At 36.1% G+C, this 17,685-nt stretch overlaps 1 protein-coding gene and 1 non-coding gene across 2 annotated transcripts; both read left to right on the forward strand.

The window, feature by feature from the left end:
• The first annotated feature begins 851 nt into the window (after positions 1-851).
• On the forward strand, positions 852-959 carry LOC131154676 (small nucleolar RNA R71). Its single transcript, XR_009136592.1, has one exon. It is a non-coding gene; the product is annotated as a small nucleolar RNA R71 (small nucleolar RNA).
• An 11,491-nt stretch (positions 960-12,450) lies between these two features.
• On the forward strand, positions 12,451-17,163 carry LOC131153521 (photosynthetic NDH subunit of lumenal location 3, chloroplastic-like). Its single transcript, XM_058105871.1, has 3 exons — positions 12,451-12,691; positions 12,926-13,244; positions 16,921-17,163. The coding sequence occupies exons 1-3, from the start codon at positions 12,633-12,635 to the stop codon at positions 17,017-17,019; spliced, it is 477 nt and encodes a 158-aa protein (XP_057961854.1). The 5' UTR covers positions 12,451-12,632; the 3' UTR covers positions 17,020-17,163.
• The last annotated feature ends 522 nt before the right edge of the window (positions 17,164-17,685 follow it).

The following is a 17,685-nucleotide window of genomic DNA, read 5'->3' on the forward strand; positions in this document are numbered from 1 at the left end:
ATCATCTATCGCTGCGAGGATTTGCTTCAACATTGGACTCCTTGACATTTATTCCAGTTGGGAGTGACGGTTCCATGGCTGCGAAGCTCTGAGGATAGGGTACCATAAGTTGGTACTGCTTATTAGTCTCAGCCTCCTCATTAAGTGACTTCTTCACTTCTAGGCACATTTCCTCTGATTTTTCTTTGACTTCTTCTGTCTCAGCAATAACTTTAGGTGCCGAGACAACTGGTTGTCTGTTGATGAGCATCTCAAGTTGGGAAACTTCTTTGCCACTTCTTGAAGTAATAACGGCCTCCGCCATCTCAAGAGAAACATTATGTTTTTGTTGCTGTTGCTGCTGGTATTCTTATGGACTAGGCTGAGGTTCTACAGGAAATTCCTATTTTTCTAAGATATCCAACAGCGTGTTCATCGCATTAGTGGTGTCCCGCAATTCATTTATGGTCTGAGTATACTGATTGTTAGTTGTGATTTGAATCTTCATGAACTGCTAAAAAGCATCCTCAAGAGACTTCTTCAGCGGAGTAGGTGCTGCATTAGATTGAAATCCTGACGGCGCACAACTCTAAGGGATCTGTTGTAGTTGATACTGAGGTGGAAGAGTATCTGGATAATATGTTGACTCATATTTTTCTCCACCACTAATTGCACTGATAGGTTGTATTGTCATGGGTGTCTAATCGTATTGTATAGTCCATTGTTGGACACTTTCAGCTAAGTAATCAAAGAATGATAGTGTCTGATTTGGTTCCTTGTTGAAGAGTTCTCCATTGCACATGGTCTGGACAAAGTGTTTGCAATCAGGAGTAAGAGATGTAAAAAAATAATTAACTAACCTCTATGATTCAAACCCGTGATGTGGACAAGTACTTAACAGATCCTTGAACCTCTCCTAAGAAGCTCAAAAAGTCTCGTCACCCTTCTGCATAAATTGAATAATCTGTTTCTACAAAAATTGAGTTCTCTGTGAGGGACAAACCTACGCAAAAATTCATGCTTCATATCAGCCCAATTAGAGATAGAGTGAGGCCTTAAAGAATTAAATCACATCTTCGCCCTATCCTTCAAAGAGGTAAGAAATAAACGAAGTCTAGTAAATTCATTAGTTCTAGCATGAAAGAAAAAATTATTGTAAGTCAACTCCAACTTCGTCAGGTGCCGATAAGGATACTCAAATTCCATCTCGTAGAACTGAGGTATCAATGATGTCCTCCCGCGCTGTATCATGAAGTCAAGTTCGTCATTAGGTAAAACAGTGTAAGATGGTGCAGTGGTGTATGTAAGCTGCAAAAAATCCATAAGCGTGCATGGTGTAGGTCCATATTTTCTTCAAAGCTCAATTCCATTTTTTTTTCTTTTTTCTTTTTGTTTTTAATCTTTTTTTTTATGAGAAAAATTAAAATAATGGGAAAAACACTTATTTGAAATTAAGACTAATATTCCCTGGCAAAGGTGTCAAAAACTTGACTCATTTGAAAAATGAGCAGCTCGGAAGTTATCCCAAGTATAGGAGTTCTATCGTGTAATATTTAGCCCAAAGGCCAAATCGTCTCCTCAGATAATGCAATTTCATCTCTAATTTTATATAATTCCAATTGGAAAGTGAGAAACAAAATGGAATTGAACACAGGTCAAATTCAAGTTGTTTAGGATGTTTGAGATTTCTTTTGATAAATTAAATGAACATGCAATTTAAATTCTAATTCCTAACACACACTGAATTTAACAAAGGAAAAAGGAAATCCTATGCTTAACAACTGAATAAGAATTGAAACATGCATTGAACTTCGAAAGAGGATTAAAAACAATAACTTTAATATGTAAATTAAAACACGCAACTAAAAAAAAACTCAATCAATCACAAATTTAAACAAAAACCAATTTTTAATGTGATTAATAACTTAAACAAAAATTCAAAACTTCAACTGCTAAATAGAAACTGGAAACACAATAAAAAAAATTGGACTTTAATAAAATTAAACTTGAACTAAATCGAACTCAACAAATTTAAATTTTAACGAAGACAACTAATCTAAATCCTAAAGAAGGTACATTATTTTTTATTTGCATTTTATTCTTTTTTTTTTTAAAGAAACCAAGCCGAACTTATTTCAATAAAAAAAATTGCTCAAACAAAATTAAGTCTAGTGCTATATTAATTGAGAGAAAAAGGAAATAAATAAAATTTTATAATAACACCCAAGCAATATTCAAGAATTAAAACTGTAAATAAATTCCTACCAATAACAATGATTCAATTCATAAAAGTAATAATAAAAAAAAAAACAACTAAAAGAGAATATAAGAAAGAAAAGAAAAAGAAAGAGAAAGAGAAAGAGAAAGAGAAAGAGATGGAGGAAGCAGAAGCTGGCTATGTGGGAGTTGGAACAGCAGTCGTGTGGATGCTCTCCGTCTTGCCTTCCAGTAGCAGCAGCACAAGAGGGTGGAAGTGGCTGGCAGCAAGGGGAGGTTTAGGTTGCTGGTCATGAGCTGAAGCCGCAACAGGGGTTGTTTCGGGTCTTCCTCCACAGTAGCAGCAACCATGGACAGCAGTTGTAGAGACTTCGGCTAGAGAACAGCAGCTATAGCAGGTCTCGGTTGAAAGGGGTAGCAGTGGCTATGGCTATGGCTTTGGCTAGAGTGGTTCTTGTGTATTAGTGGCACAATTGTGAGCTTCTTGACTTCACGACAGTGGTTGGAGGTAGCAAGAAGAAGAAGAAGAAGACTGAGAGGGAGTTATAGAGGAGAGGGAAGAGTGAGGCCGAGAGCAGGGGCAGGAGGGAGAAGAGAAGAGAGGAAGAGAAATGAGAAGAGAGGATATAGTTAAGGAAGAAGGAAGAGAAGGGTTCAGTGAGAGAGCAGAGGTAGTTAGAGAGAAGGGAAAGAAGGCTGGGGCTGAGAGGAGGGAATACAGATAGACAGACAAGAGAAGGGAGAAGAGGGAAAGTAAAGAGAAGAGGGAGCTGGGGGCTCAAATTGAAAGGGGAAAAGAAAGAAAAATATATAGGGAGGGGGGAGAGGAGAGAGGATCCGGACCCGGCTGCATGACCGGTTCACATCAAGGTAAGATTTTTATATATATATTTTTTTTTCTTTTTTTCCTTTTGTTTCCTGGCAAACAAGCCCGAGTTTGACCGTCTTAGAGCCCGTATCGCTCAAATCTTAAAACACAGAAGTATTCAATAATCTTCTCATCTTTCTCTAGAATATTGAATCATCTCGATCGAAAGTCGAAAGAAAAAATTATGCACAAAATACGAAGCGGTGCCGATTTTAATTGCCGATAATTCCCTATGATAAAAAAAATACCAAAAATTCATAATTTTCTCAATGAAATCTAATTATTATAAATAGGACACCATGCTATAATATTGAGAGTAATTAGGTATTTAATTAAAAATATAAGCCTCAATGCATGAATTAAAGCACCTAATTACGCAGTTTAAGCGCGTAATTAGCGGGACCCCAAGAATCAACGTCCGGAGACCCCAAATTAGATCTTTCAAAACCCCAAACCCAAAATAAGATTCAACATGGTAGTGGATCCTTAACCTATTGCTTGACGTGAAGCACAAACCAAGAATATCAAATTAATGGATGAAGGCCACAAATGTAGCCTCTTTGATAAGTTCGATGAAAGTTCAATGAAGAACTTGAAGAGAAATAAACCTCACTTGGAATTGTATTCAGCCAAAAATATTCATTTTTTCAATACAATAAAGAGCTGGCTACTTATAGAAAATAAAAGAAACCCATGACATCAGCTCGACCAATAAAAATAGGCTATGACATCAATCTGGCCAATAAAATAGCACCACATAACTATAAGCATGCCATGTCATTTAATGAAACATGTGCAAGTCACATGTCATGTGCCATGTCATTTAATGAAACATGTACAAGTCACATGCCACGCTTAATTGACAGAATTGGCTCACTATTTATCCCATACTTTAATTAAAATAATGAAAATTCCCCAAACAACCCCTATTGGCTTAAGGTTTCAATTTCATACGTCTTTAGACAATTTACCATCTTAGGCTCTTCAAGAAAATCATTTTCTTTAGTGTCCATGGTCCTTATTCACTCTTGCTTAAGAAACTTCTCAATTAGTCCTTGCATAGCCTCCTTAACCTTCTTGGCTCTAGCTCTTGTGATGGGTTTGCTTGGCATGTGCAGATCATCCTATGCAATCAGAGCTGGTTGGTTCATATCATTCCCTTTCTCCTTAAAAGGGGGATAAATCAGAAACATTGAAAGTTGCATTGACCTTATACTCACCTAGTAGATCCAACGTGTATGCATTGTCATTGATATTTTCTAGCACTTGAAAAGGTCCATCACCCCTCGGGTGCAGCTTTGTTATCCTTTTAGTAGGAAACCTCTCTTTTCTCATATGCACCCATACCCAATCTCCCGGTTCAAAAGTAATGAACTTGCACCCCTTATTGGCTTGAGATGAATATTGTCGGTTCTTCTTTTCAATGTGCTGCCGTGCTTGTTCATGGATCCTCTTTACCAAGTCAGCCTTGTGTCGTTCGTCTAAGCTAGCTATCTCATTAATAGGTAGCCGCATCAAATCCAATGGAGTCAAAGGATTAAAACCATAAACAATTTCAAATGGAGAAAAATTAGTTGAAGCATGCACAATTCTATTATAAGCAAAGTCAACAAGTGGTATGCATTCTTCCCATGATTTTAAATTCCTTTGAATGACCGCACACAATAAGGTAGCTAAAGTCTAATTAACTGCTTCGGGTTGACCATCAGTTTGAGGATGACAAGTAGTAAAAAATAATAGCTTAGTTCCTAATTTTCCCCACAAAACCTTCCAAAAAGTAGCTAAGGAATTTAACATCCCTATCACTCACAATTGTCCAAGGAATGGCATGCAATCGCACAATGTCCCTAAAGAATAAATTGACTATATTTGTGGCATCATCAGTTTTATGGCAAGGAATAAAATGTGTCATTTTAGAAAATCTATCAACCACCACAAATATTGAGTCCATACCCCCTTTGGACCTAGGCAAACCTAATATGAAATCCATTGAAATCTTTACCCAAGGTTCACTAGGTACAGGTAAAGGAGTATAAAGGCTATGAGGTAAGACCTTAGAATCAGTTTGTTTACATGAAATACTTATAGAACACACTCTTTCTACATCTCTACACATATGTGGCCAAAAGAAGTGTTCATGCATAATATCTAAAGTCTTTTGTACCCCAAAATGTCCCATCAAACCCCCGCTATGTGACTCTCACACAAGAAATTCTCTTAAGGAGTAGGTAGACACACAAAGTCTATTCTCCCTAAACCTATATCCATCATGCCTATAGAATTTATGAAATGAAACTTTATACATGTCTCATACACATTAGCAAAATCTAAATCATTAGCATATAAATCCTTTATGTACTCAAAACCTAACAACTTAGTGCTAAGTGTAGTAATTAAGGCATACCTGCAAGAAAGCACATCAGTCACAACTTTCTCCTTCCCTTATTTGTACTGAATGACATATGGGAAGGTTTCCATGAATTTTACCCATTTGGAATGGCAACGATTTAGCTTACGTTTCCCATTAAAATGCTTTAATGATTCATGATCAGAGTGGATCACGACTTCTTTAGGCCACAAGTAGTGTTGCCACATCTCCAATGCCCTCACCAAGGCATACAGTTCTTTATCATACGTGGAGTAGTTCAATGTTGCCCCATTGAGCTTTTCACTAAAATATGCAATGGGATGCTTATCTTGCATCAAAACAGCTCCAATACCAATCCCGGAGGCATCACATTCAATATCAAAAGTTTTAGTGAAATCAGGTAAAAGTAACAATAGAGCAGAACATAAACTATCTTTAACTGGGATCAGTCAGCCAACTGCTTCCTAGTCTGTCTAGCTGACCGACTATTTTGATTATAATTGAGTCAGCCGACTGACAATTTATTAGAATTTTTTTAAGAGACAGAATGGTGTTAGCCGCCTCTCCATTCGACTGACAATTTATCAGAATTATTTTTTGAGAGACAAAATGGTATCAACTGCCTATCCAGCTGACGGACTAGTACAAAAATGACCCAGTTGAGTGAGTCAGCCGACTGACTCTTCAAAAATTTTAAATTTCAAACTATACGAGAAGTTTTTCAAAATTGATTTTATGATTTAATATCTTTTGAAAAGTTGTCTAAATATTCCATGCTAAATGAGGAAACTTTTTTTAAGAAGTCTATAAATACCTCTCTTGCTCAATGAAAAAAAAAAAAAAAAAGCTCAAGTAATACACGTTTTCTATGCTAAAGTTCTCCTAAAACTCATACTTGCTCACACTATTGTTGGGGGAAACTCTATGAAATTGCTGGTTGATTAAAATGCTTTGATTCTAATTTGCAACTAAATTTCTATATCAATAAGAAAGAACCATTGGTGACTTTTAAACCTTAAGCTTCATATTTTCTCTTTAGTTTTGGTTTTGAAGTACGATTAGTGATTTAACTTGTACAACTTGCTCTGTGTTTGAGAGTGTTTTTGTGCGCAGATATTCATTCCTTTCTTCTAGATCTTTAACTGTTCAAGGTATAGTTGGATCGTTGCACCAAGCATAGGTTGTTGCTTGGAGAGGTTTCTCTTCTTGAAAAAGAGGTTGGTTGTTGTAAAGGTTTTTGTTCCACCTGGAAGGAACAAGGTATAGTTAAATCCTTAGGTAGTTGACCTAAGGCAAGGATGTAGGTTGGGGTAATCCGAACCTCGTAAAAACATCCTCTCACTCTCTTCTCTTATTCTCTTTAAATTCTTGCAGCAATATAAACTACGTGGATGTGTTAATCTTACAAACAACCTTGGAAATTAAATAAACCTAAGATTAAAATTTATTGGGTCGATTATCATTGATTGCGGAAATTGAAAGGGAGTATGTTGGCTAATCAACTCCTAAATTCTTTTAATTGAGGGTTTATTTAAAATCCGAGTTATTGAAAAGACTGATTGGATGTTATTTTAATTTTTAGTTCAAAGGACAACTATAGGACTTGCACATTCATATACAGGGATTCTGAATACTGCAAAGCATATATTGATTACTTGTACTGTGTTTGTTTAGTTTGAATAATTAATCAATTGGTTGTGTATGTTGTGATTGTGGATTGAATAAAATAAGTAAATGTTTGTGTGGATTTCCTAATCAACAAGAATATAAGAAGTCTTTAAAAGAATTGTAAAAAGTCAAGAACTTATAAAAAGACTCTAAGGAATTTTAAATAATCCAATTCACCCCTCCTCTTGGGACTACACCTTAGATTTCAGTTGATAATATTATTACATATGGTTACTATGTATGTGAGTAAATCTGAAATGTGTGACTTGTTCAAAATGAACTTCAAATTTGTTGGATATACTGACTCTTGATGAAAGTTAGGAATTTTCATGTTGTTCTACATTAAATGAACTTTCTGAAAATTGCATGGTTGTCGAATGTAGAGTTGAATAGTTTTATCATGCCTAATATGCATACAGTAAGGGGGAGTAAATTTTCATATCTTTCAAATAGTGTGCATAAATTGAGGGGGAGTTTTAGATTATATCTTGTAAGAACATCAATGGTTTGTCATCATCAAAGAGGGGGAGATTGTCAGCCTTAGTGGCTACATAATCCTAAATGACATATTTTGATGATAGCAACCCATTAGTGATTCTGAGTTAAGCTAATATTTGCACATCAAGTTAGTACAAGAACAACATGACGATACGGGAGCAAATGCAAGATCAAGTGAACATTCAAGAAGCAAAGATCAAAGCTCACTCGAAAGTACCCAAGCACAACCAACTAAAGCTAATGTAAAGTCACATATGTGTAATGGGATGTGTTTGAGGTAGGAATAATTTGTAACTCTTGTAGTTATGATTCTAGCAAGTATATTTAGTAAGAGTTAAGCAATTGCATATGCATGCTAGTATATAGGATATCAACAATTCTTAGAATAATCTTAATGAGCTTTCAAATGCATTTCATACAAGATATCCTATAATCAAATGTATTTTATAAGGACAAGTTTAAACGATATTAGTATTACAATATCTCACATACTTGATCCCGATTTAGTTTAAACCATGATTAAGCATCCAAAGGAAAGAAACAGGCCAGGTGCTTTGACGGTTTCAGCAAATGAGTTAAGTTGATTTTGGCCTACAGGAAACCGTCGATGGTTTGGGGAAACTATTGATGGTTTGCTTCTAGAACTGATTCTAACAAGCCGAATGACTAGTTTTCAAAGTAATTTATTATTTTAAATGCCCAACGGCCATAAAATGGCTAGTTTGTCCATTTTCCTATAAATACAAGCTACTAACATTTAATAAATACCTTTGTTAGTTATTGATTAATTATTGCAAGCATTGAGTTCATCATTCATTGCTCAAATCTCTCTTGCTCTTTATTCTTGTGAAGAATCTTTACTAAAGAGAATAGTGTGGCTTTGTATTGTAATTAGCTCAAGAAGGAGCATCTTTTGTATCAACTACATTCTTTTCACTTTCGTTTGATTGTAAAAGGGTTCTTGGTAAACCTGGGGTTTTTGGTGAACCGGATCAATGGAGTTCTTGGTGAACTTCGTAGATCAGCTCTTGGTGAGCGTGAGGGGATTGGTTCCCTGATTGTAAAGGCTTCTCCATCTTCCAAGGAGATTGGTTAGTGGATTTTGCAACCCTTGAGTGTGTCTCAAGGCATGGATGTAGGTAAGAGGCCAAAGCACATTAAACTATGATGTTAACCTTCTCTCCCTCTTACCTCTTTTATTTATTGTGATTTAGTTGCTTGTATCTTGCCAAGTCTTATTATTTTGTAGAAAATTTATTAATCTGCAAAAGAGTCTCTTCACCCCCCTCTAGACACAACTCTAGGGCCAATAGTTACACTTGAAGACTTCAACCTGGGCTTCCAACAAGGCCTTCCCACAATAGTAAACACAAAATCTATCGTAAGCCTTTTATCACCAAAACCCCCTACATAGTCTTTAATAAATCTTACAATTGACAGACCACTCTGTTACTAGCCGAAACACCCTATTGCACCATCATGGGGGACCTTTGACATATTCCAGACATCATTGTCCATCATTGGGCACCGAGCGGTGGACATTTTGCATTGATTCTCCATAGAACCCCCTTGAGACAACAAACAATGCCTCCTTGCAATTCTGCCCACAAAGCCACCCTGAGAGAACACCGATCTCCCTGCAACCCTGTCTACAAAGCCACCCTAAAATAACTCTAATCTCCCTGCAGTTCTATCCATGTGAATCTTCAAACCAAGACCCTTCTTGGTCATGCCCAATAATTTCAAAACCTTTTTAATAGAGTTCTTAACTAATGAGCCTCAATTAAAGCTTTCCTAGCCAATAAAATGCCATTCATACAAAATAGACACATCACTCCCTTGCATCCTATCACTCTCTTCCCCATTGGAAGACTCACTAACTCCCACACCTGGTTCTTATGCAATAAATTCATCTCCTCCACCATATCACTCGCCTATCTATTTTTCCCTTCGCTAAGAACTGCAATTTGAAAAATAGTAGGAATCTTGCTGCTAGTAGTAATGAATGCATAAAACACTAGAATGCCAAATTTATAACTGAGGGGTGGTCTAATAGTGCACTTGGGCCCATCGTGATCCTGCTGGTCTCCTAAGCTGAAACTCTCTGCAATATGAACAATGTCATCTTTGACCCGAGTCTGTAGCTCCACTTGCATCACATGCTCATTTATACTATGGTGTTGTTGACCCGAGATAGGACTCCCTACATTTCTGCCCTGAGTATATAACTCCACTTGAACCACATGTTTGTTTCTGTCACAGTTTTCTGACATTTGTTTCTCTCCTTTTACCTGAGTACGCTACCTTATGACTTTCTCACCAAAAGTCATGTCTCTTTTGATCACCCATTTTTTTTTTTCCATAGGATCACCCAACTTGAACCTACCTTCTTATATCCCAAAAAGATGTAATATTCGTACATAACACCAAGCCTAGATCCAACATCACTAAAAACGTGCACCTGTGGATATCCACTCACTCCCGAGTAGTTTACCACAAAACCTGCCAACAATTCTCCTATCTAGTGATACCTTTGGCGATTGGTTAAATAAGAAACACGTTTTACTCACTTACTTCACCAAGAAGTTCCTTGCTAGTCTTGCATATAACTTGTCTTACTCACAAAATTCCTTGAATAAAAACACCGTACTCAGTCCCAATGTTTGACATAAGGATCTCTTTTCTGGTATGGTTCTCCACCTCAACCATAAGTTAAACCTAGTAAACACCTTAGACTTGTGCCACATGAGATACACCAAGACCTTTTGTGATAAACCCACGAAAAATATATGTCTGCCCCGTGATGCTATCCTTACTAGTCCCCAAACATCTAAATGCAAGTAGTCACCCATATGCCCTAACTGTATATGCCAAAGAACATTTGAGTTGGATTCTATAGTTGCAGCTCCACCTACAACTATATTACCCTATAGTGCATAGATATTTCCCGCTACGTTTTGTCCTTTCATCACTATTGAGTCGCCTTCACACACTTTTATTTCCCCACTTTTAGACTTGTAACTATATATGTTATAATCTAAAATGCCTAATGAAATTACATTCTTCCTTAGATTCGGTACATGCCTTACATCACATAAGGTTCTCATAACACAATAATACATTTTGATTTTGACATTTTCAATACCAATTATTTTGCATGAAATATAATTTCCCATCAAAACACAACTAGTATTAATTGACCTGTAGGTGTTGAACCATTCTCTATTTTCTACCATATGATAAGAACATCCGATATCTAGGATCCAAGAATAATTCGTGAGACACTTCAAATGTGATGAGACACATAGCATATCACCATCACTACTCCCTGAGTCTCCTTCCACTACATTTGTAGATTTTGGCGAACCCTGTTGATTTTGAGCATTCCTTTTCTTCCACTTTGGACATTCCGGTCTTATATACCCAATTTTAATGCACTTAAAAAACTTTATGTCCTTCATCTTCCTGGACTGCAACTGAGATCTGTTCTGGGACTTACGTCTTCCACATTCTTGGTTACTCTTCACCACAAGCCTTTCACTATGTGAAACTTCATCGCTAACCATCTTTCTTTGTAGAAAACCAAGCAATGCGCTTGTCACCTCTTCCCAATTTAGGCTTTCTTTGCCCCATATAAGAGTTGTAACCAAGTACTCATACGTGTAAGACATTGGCAAGGAATTCAGTAGCATCAACACGTTGTCTTCCTCCTCGAACTTTACATCAACACACATCAAATCACTCACAATATGATTGAATGCATTGATATTTTGGTTCAAATCCGAACCCTCCACCATATTAAGCCAATACAACCTTTGCTTAAAAAATAGTTTGTTCGATAAAGATTTAGACATTTACCAGCTTTCCAGTTTATGCCAAACAGCTGTCGAAAAATCCTCATCCATGATGTGATACAACACGTCATCAGCTAAACACAGTCAAATAGTTTATACTGCAATTCATTCCAACTAATTGCTTCATCCATGCTTTCTGGTTGAATTCCATATAAGGCCTTCACCATGTCTTATTGTACTAATAAATCCTTCACCCTTCTCTGCCACAAACCAAAATTCTCGGTTCCATCAAACTTGACAATGTCAAATTTTGCAAATGAAGACTCAGAGACCATTACAACAATGCTCTAATATCAACTTGTTGTGAAAAAATGAATTGCATAGTGGAATATATTTGTATGTAGGATCAAATACACAATGCAACAATCAATGATGAATATACAGAACAATTCACAATTACAGCAAGTATATAAAAGCAATAACAACAATAAGAACGCAAGGAATTATGTGGTTCAGTAATGCCTACATCCACGGGAGCAAACGACAAAGATTCACTATCTTCTTGTCCAAATTACATAAACAATCCATCAACCCTCTCGACCAACCTTACATATACATCTGAGACAACATATATATAAAGTTTCTGATGGTTTTCCTCCAAACTCCAATCATATTAACGTCCCCCTTTCAAAACTTGAAATCTGCGTTGGATATCCCGAGCCAAACCGTCGACAATTTGAGATAGAATGTAAATTGTCTAAAATCAGGTGTCAAACCATCGACAATTTCCCTACAACTCCTCAGCATTTTGATTCCACCATATTTTCTCCCTTTGTACATGCATCACATTCAGTATATGAGCCACATAATAATTTCTCTTGATATTAATTACTATTAAAATGAAAACATATTCTCATATTACTAAAATCAAATGTTAAATTTTAAAATTAGAATTTGAATTCCATTCTAATCCAGAATTGAATTGAATCCAAATTCAAATTCAAATGTCGAGTTCCAGTTCGACGCTATTTATATTTATCCCCATGCTCTACAATTTTATCTTAGTCGGAAAATTTGGAGAGAAAATCGGAAAAGCATGGAGAGGAATTAGGAGACACGGATACTCAGAAATCTATATATATTATTGAGGCAGAAAATCACAGAAGCCGGTCACTCACTCTCTCTCTCTCTCTCTCTCTCTCTCTCCGAATACGAATTTCTTCTCTGCTGTTCTTATTTTATGCCGTCAGCCATCTCCATGGATGTCTACGGAAAATCCCTCCAACAAACATCCTCCAGGTCTGTTCATTCTCGTTCTTGTATCTCCTCCTGTTTGGGCATAGTAATAATAATCATAAACTATAAATAAATTTAAACGTTATTATTTTGAAAACTTGGGACCGCAATGAAGGATATTGGCGTTGATACGTAAGGAAATTCTAGCGTTGGCGATGATGTTTAGGAATGACATATATATCGCTTCCTTAGATCATCAGTCATAATAAATTTTGCCGCAAATTGTGCGTGATGCAGCAATAGGAAAATGGCGGTGGATATGAAAACCAGAGGAAGTGCTTCGCGGATTAAAAACTGCGCGTTTGAGCTTTTGTCAAGTTGGGACGATCTGATCATGGATGATTATTACGATGAAGAGGAGAATGTGCTGTGGGATCCCATGGAGGATGATGTCGGTGATGATTATGGGTGGTTGGATTTGATGCAAAGGGATATTCGTCTCAAATCAACCTTCTTCTATTGCGATTTCAATCAGATGATTTCCGCGACGCCCCACCATGATCAGAAGAAATCTCTCACCCTACTCGCCAATAGATTGCTTTCCTCCATCCAAGAGGTATTTCTTTTGCTGAGTTTCCAATTTCTACTGTTTAATTGAAATCACAGATGAATTGCTGTAGTTAAATTTAAGAATGTTTGGGAGAATAGGGTTTCTGTGGCATAGATTTGGATTTGTATGGCCAAATTTATATAATTTTATATTGTTTTTTGCCTAAATCTAAAATTCTAAACTCAAATTAGTTCCTTTTTAAAGAAAGAGTAACATACAGCAGCTTTCTATAGGCAGGCTCTAGTTTTTGCTTTATTTGATTATGAGCCGGTGACAACATAACAATATTATCTTAAATGACTCCAAATTCCGGGAAGGAAAAAAAAAATTGACAATTTGAAACTATTAGCTTTGAGAGGGGAAAAAAAGTTCAGTCAAATGCATTAAATAAAAGTGACAGAAAATGAAAAAAAAAAAATTGTATATTTTCTTCTTCTTTTTTCCTTACAAGATGAATGAATATATATGACAGAAATATTTAGTAATTTCCTCTTACAATCACGCCTACTATTTATCCATAATTCCTTCCTACAATCACACCTACAATCACGCCAACACTCTCCTTTAAGTTGGTGCATATATATATATTTTTAATGTCCAACTTGTCAAGTGAGTTGTAGAAACTCTTGTTGCACACAACTTTTGTAAGTATATCCCCCAAACTGGTCTTCGGACTTAATGAATAGAAATCAAATTGTCTTGACCTCAAGATTTTGTTTGATGAAGTGTCGATCTATTTCCACATGTTTAATCTGATCATGCTAAACTAGATTATGAGAAATATCAATAGCAGCCTTGTTATCACAAAATAGGTCCATCTTGTAGTTTGGGGTAAAGTCAATTTCGGTTAATAGTCTTTGAAGTCAGAGAAGCTCACACAAACCCTTAGCCATCCCACGAAACTTAGTTTCGGTACTTGATAATGCCTTTTGCTTCTTGCTTCTTCATGTAACCAGGTTCCCTCTAACAAACGTAAAATAGCCTGAGGTGGATTTTCTATTTGAAATATTTCCTATCCAGTCAGCATATGTATAACCTTCAACCCTCAAGTGGTTGTTTTTTGAGAACATAAGTCATTTTCCAAGGGAGGACTTTAGGTATTGGAGAATCCGAATCACCGCATTCATATGATCTTCTCTTAGACAATGCATGAATTGGCTTACTAGACCTATTGCATAGGCGATGTCAGGCCGTGTATAGGATAGATAAATAAGTTTTCCAACCAATCTCTAATACTTTCCTTTGTCTGTTGGCACTTGGTCTGGGTATTCTCCAAACTTGTGATTCTGGATTATTGGTGTATCTGTAGGCTTACAATCTAGTAATCCAATTTCTGATAATAAATCTAAGATATATTTTTGTTGGAAAAGAAATATGCCTTCCTTAGAGCTAGCAACTTCAATTCCCAAAAATTATTTGAGTCCTCCTAGATTTTTCATCTCAAACTCTGTCACCAATTATTCTTGAAGTCTTGTTATTTCTTTTGGATCATCTCCTATAATGATCATACTACATAGATTATCAATGTTGTTACCTGCCAAATTGATGCTTCAGGAAGAGTGTATGGTCTGAGTTGCTTTGTGGAAAACCATATTTCTTCATTGCCAAGCTAAATCGCCCAAACCATGCTCATGGTGATTGCTTTAATCCATATAGTGCACATTGTAATTTACACACAACTTTAGTCGTCGAGGTTGTCGTATAGCCTAGTGGAATATCCATTTACACTTCCTCCTTAAGATCATTATGAAGAAAGGCATTCTTTACATCAAACTAGTGTAGCGACTAGTCGAGGTTTGTTGCTAGAGATAATAGGACTCTAACTATAGTCAACTTGGCTATTGGTGAGAACATTTCCTGATAGTCCGCGCCATATGTTTGTGTATAGCCCTTTGCCACTAGCCTTGCTTTATATCATTTGATAGATCCACCTGCTTTGTGTTTGATGGAGAACACCCATTTGCACCCCACAGTCCTTTTTCCTTTAGGCAACTGCATAGAAGCCCATGTTTTGTTTTTTAGTAATGTCTCCATCTCTTCCTTTATAGCCTAGGTCCAATTAGAGTCTATTAGAGCTTCCTGAACATCAGCGGGAACATGGCACGAGGAAAGTTCGTGTGCAAATTTTTTAAGGGGTTCGGATATTTACTTTGTAGATACATAGTTGGCAATTGGATACCTTGACCTTTGTTCCTCAATTTCTAGAGAGTACCTATTTGGTGGCTTTCCATGATTGTGCCTGAAAGGTAAGGTATAACCAACAGAGATATCCATATCATTATTGGTTGGAAGTGTAATGGGAGAATTTACCTCAGGGATATTCTCAAGAGATGGCTCTTCAGGTACTGAGTAATGGGGGGATTCTTGTTTAGCTTCAGGTGGGGTTGATGTAGATGTTGTTGGTGTAGATGTTGCCCTTAGAGTTATATCATCCTCCAGAGATTCATCTGGATTTTTATCAGGTTCCCCACTGACTACTGTATTTATGTGACCTTAGTTGGTCAAATCTTGATCAATTCTGCTTTTCAACTTGGATCTCCCCCTAAAGAGAATAATTGGATAACGAGGGAGAGTAGAACATGTCGGATTCTAGGAACGTTACATCCATAGTTACATAGGTGTATTTGGTGATAGGGTCATAGCACCGATATCCTTTTTGATGTACAACATATCCCAAAAAAAGACATAGAACAGCACATGGATCAAGTTTATTGTGTTGGTCCTTATGGATATGTACAAAAGCTACACATCCAAAGACCCAAGGAGGAATCATTAATACTGTAGGCAAGGACACATACGTTGAAAGAGCCTGTAGGGGTGTCTTAAAATCCAAAGCTTTGGATGGCATACGGTTGAGGAGGTACACAACTATAGCAACTGCATCAGCCCAGTGCTAGTTGGGTAAGTGAGCGCCAAGTAAGAGGGCACGAGCAATTTCAAGTATATGTCGGTTTTTTTGTTCAACAACACCATTTTGCTAAGGAGTCTATGGGCAAGAAATTTCATGAATAATTTCATGGTGTTGGAAATAGTCTTAGAATCCCCCATTAACATATTCATGACCATTATCAGACCAGCGAATCTGTATTTTGGCTGAGAATTGAGTCTGAACCATGACATGAAATTATTTAAATACATTTAATACCTCATCTTTATGTTTCAGCAAGTATAGCCAAGTCATGTGAGCACAATCATCAACAAATATTACAAACCAGCGAATTCTAGATGTAGTAGAAACAGGATAGGGTCCCCACACATCGGAATGGATTAAAGCAAATGGAACATCACTTTTATGCATACTCAATGAATAAGTAACTTGATGTCTTTTAGCAAGAATGCAAGTATCGCACTTAAAATCAGCAGTTGATACATGTGAAAATAAATCAGGAAACAAATGTCGCATATACCCAAATGACAAATGTCCTAATCGACGATGTAAAAGCTAAATTTGTTTCTCTTTGATACCATTCAAATGACGTATATGAAAAGAAAATATTTTCTTCTCTTTTTTCCTTACATGATATATATTACAAATATCTATCCGTAATTTCCTCCTACAATCACGTCTACTATTTATCTACAATTCCTTCCTACCATCACGCCAACTAAAAGAATAGTTGTTTCTTAGATTGGAATGACCGAAACTAAACCTAATGAAGTTGTTGTGGATATGTGTTTGCAGCTGGATAGAACAACGAGTGTTGGGTGCATTCATTTGATTCAAGATCGATACAGCGACGTTGCTCTTGTTCTGAAGGATGTTATTGCACTCATGCCTTGACCCATATAAAGTACTTCAAATTGCTCAAAGATGATATACTTTGTAGATAAAGTCTTTTTGTAATATAGAAATATTCCTTTTTTGGAAATGTTTAGATCATTTTATTGTGAATTATCATTCCTAGTGTCATTTTACTTTGTTTTATAGTTTGACTTGAAATGATACACGCACACATAGGTATGTGGAGATTTGATGAAAACAAAAGTTAGAAAAAATTGTAGAATGTTTTTATTTTTTATTTTTTATGATTGTATAATTTGATTTTTATACCATGCCACTGCTACTGTGGAGATATTGCCATAAACTCTTCAAACACCCGTCGCTTTAGTCCATGATGTGACTAAATATTACAAAATGAACATATGGCTTTTATTGACAAAATCATGGTGGTTTTAGATTGATTATATATATTTCCCTTTCAATATTAAGAAACCTACATTCAAAAAAAATAAAATAAAATAAAGCACAATAATACAAAATTGGAAAATTGAAAGACCATTTGCCATCACTATAAAAAAAAAAAAAAAACCATAAAAGTCAAAATCAAAATTAAAAATTAAAAATCAGGATCACGCTAAAAATCGAAACTGACTATATATTTGATTAGCATCTCTAAAACTAAAATAATTAAATAAATGCTTATTTTTGTTCTTAAATCAAACAACA

The sequence above is a fragment of the Malania oleifera genome, chromosome 4 (assembly GCF_029873635.1).
Source record: "Malania oleifera isolate guangnan ecotype guangnan chromosome 4, ASM2987363v1, whole genome shotgun sequence".
Lineage (NCBI taxonomy): Eukaryota > Viridiplantae > Streptophyta > Magnoliopsida > Santalales > Ximeniaceae > Malania > Malania oleifera.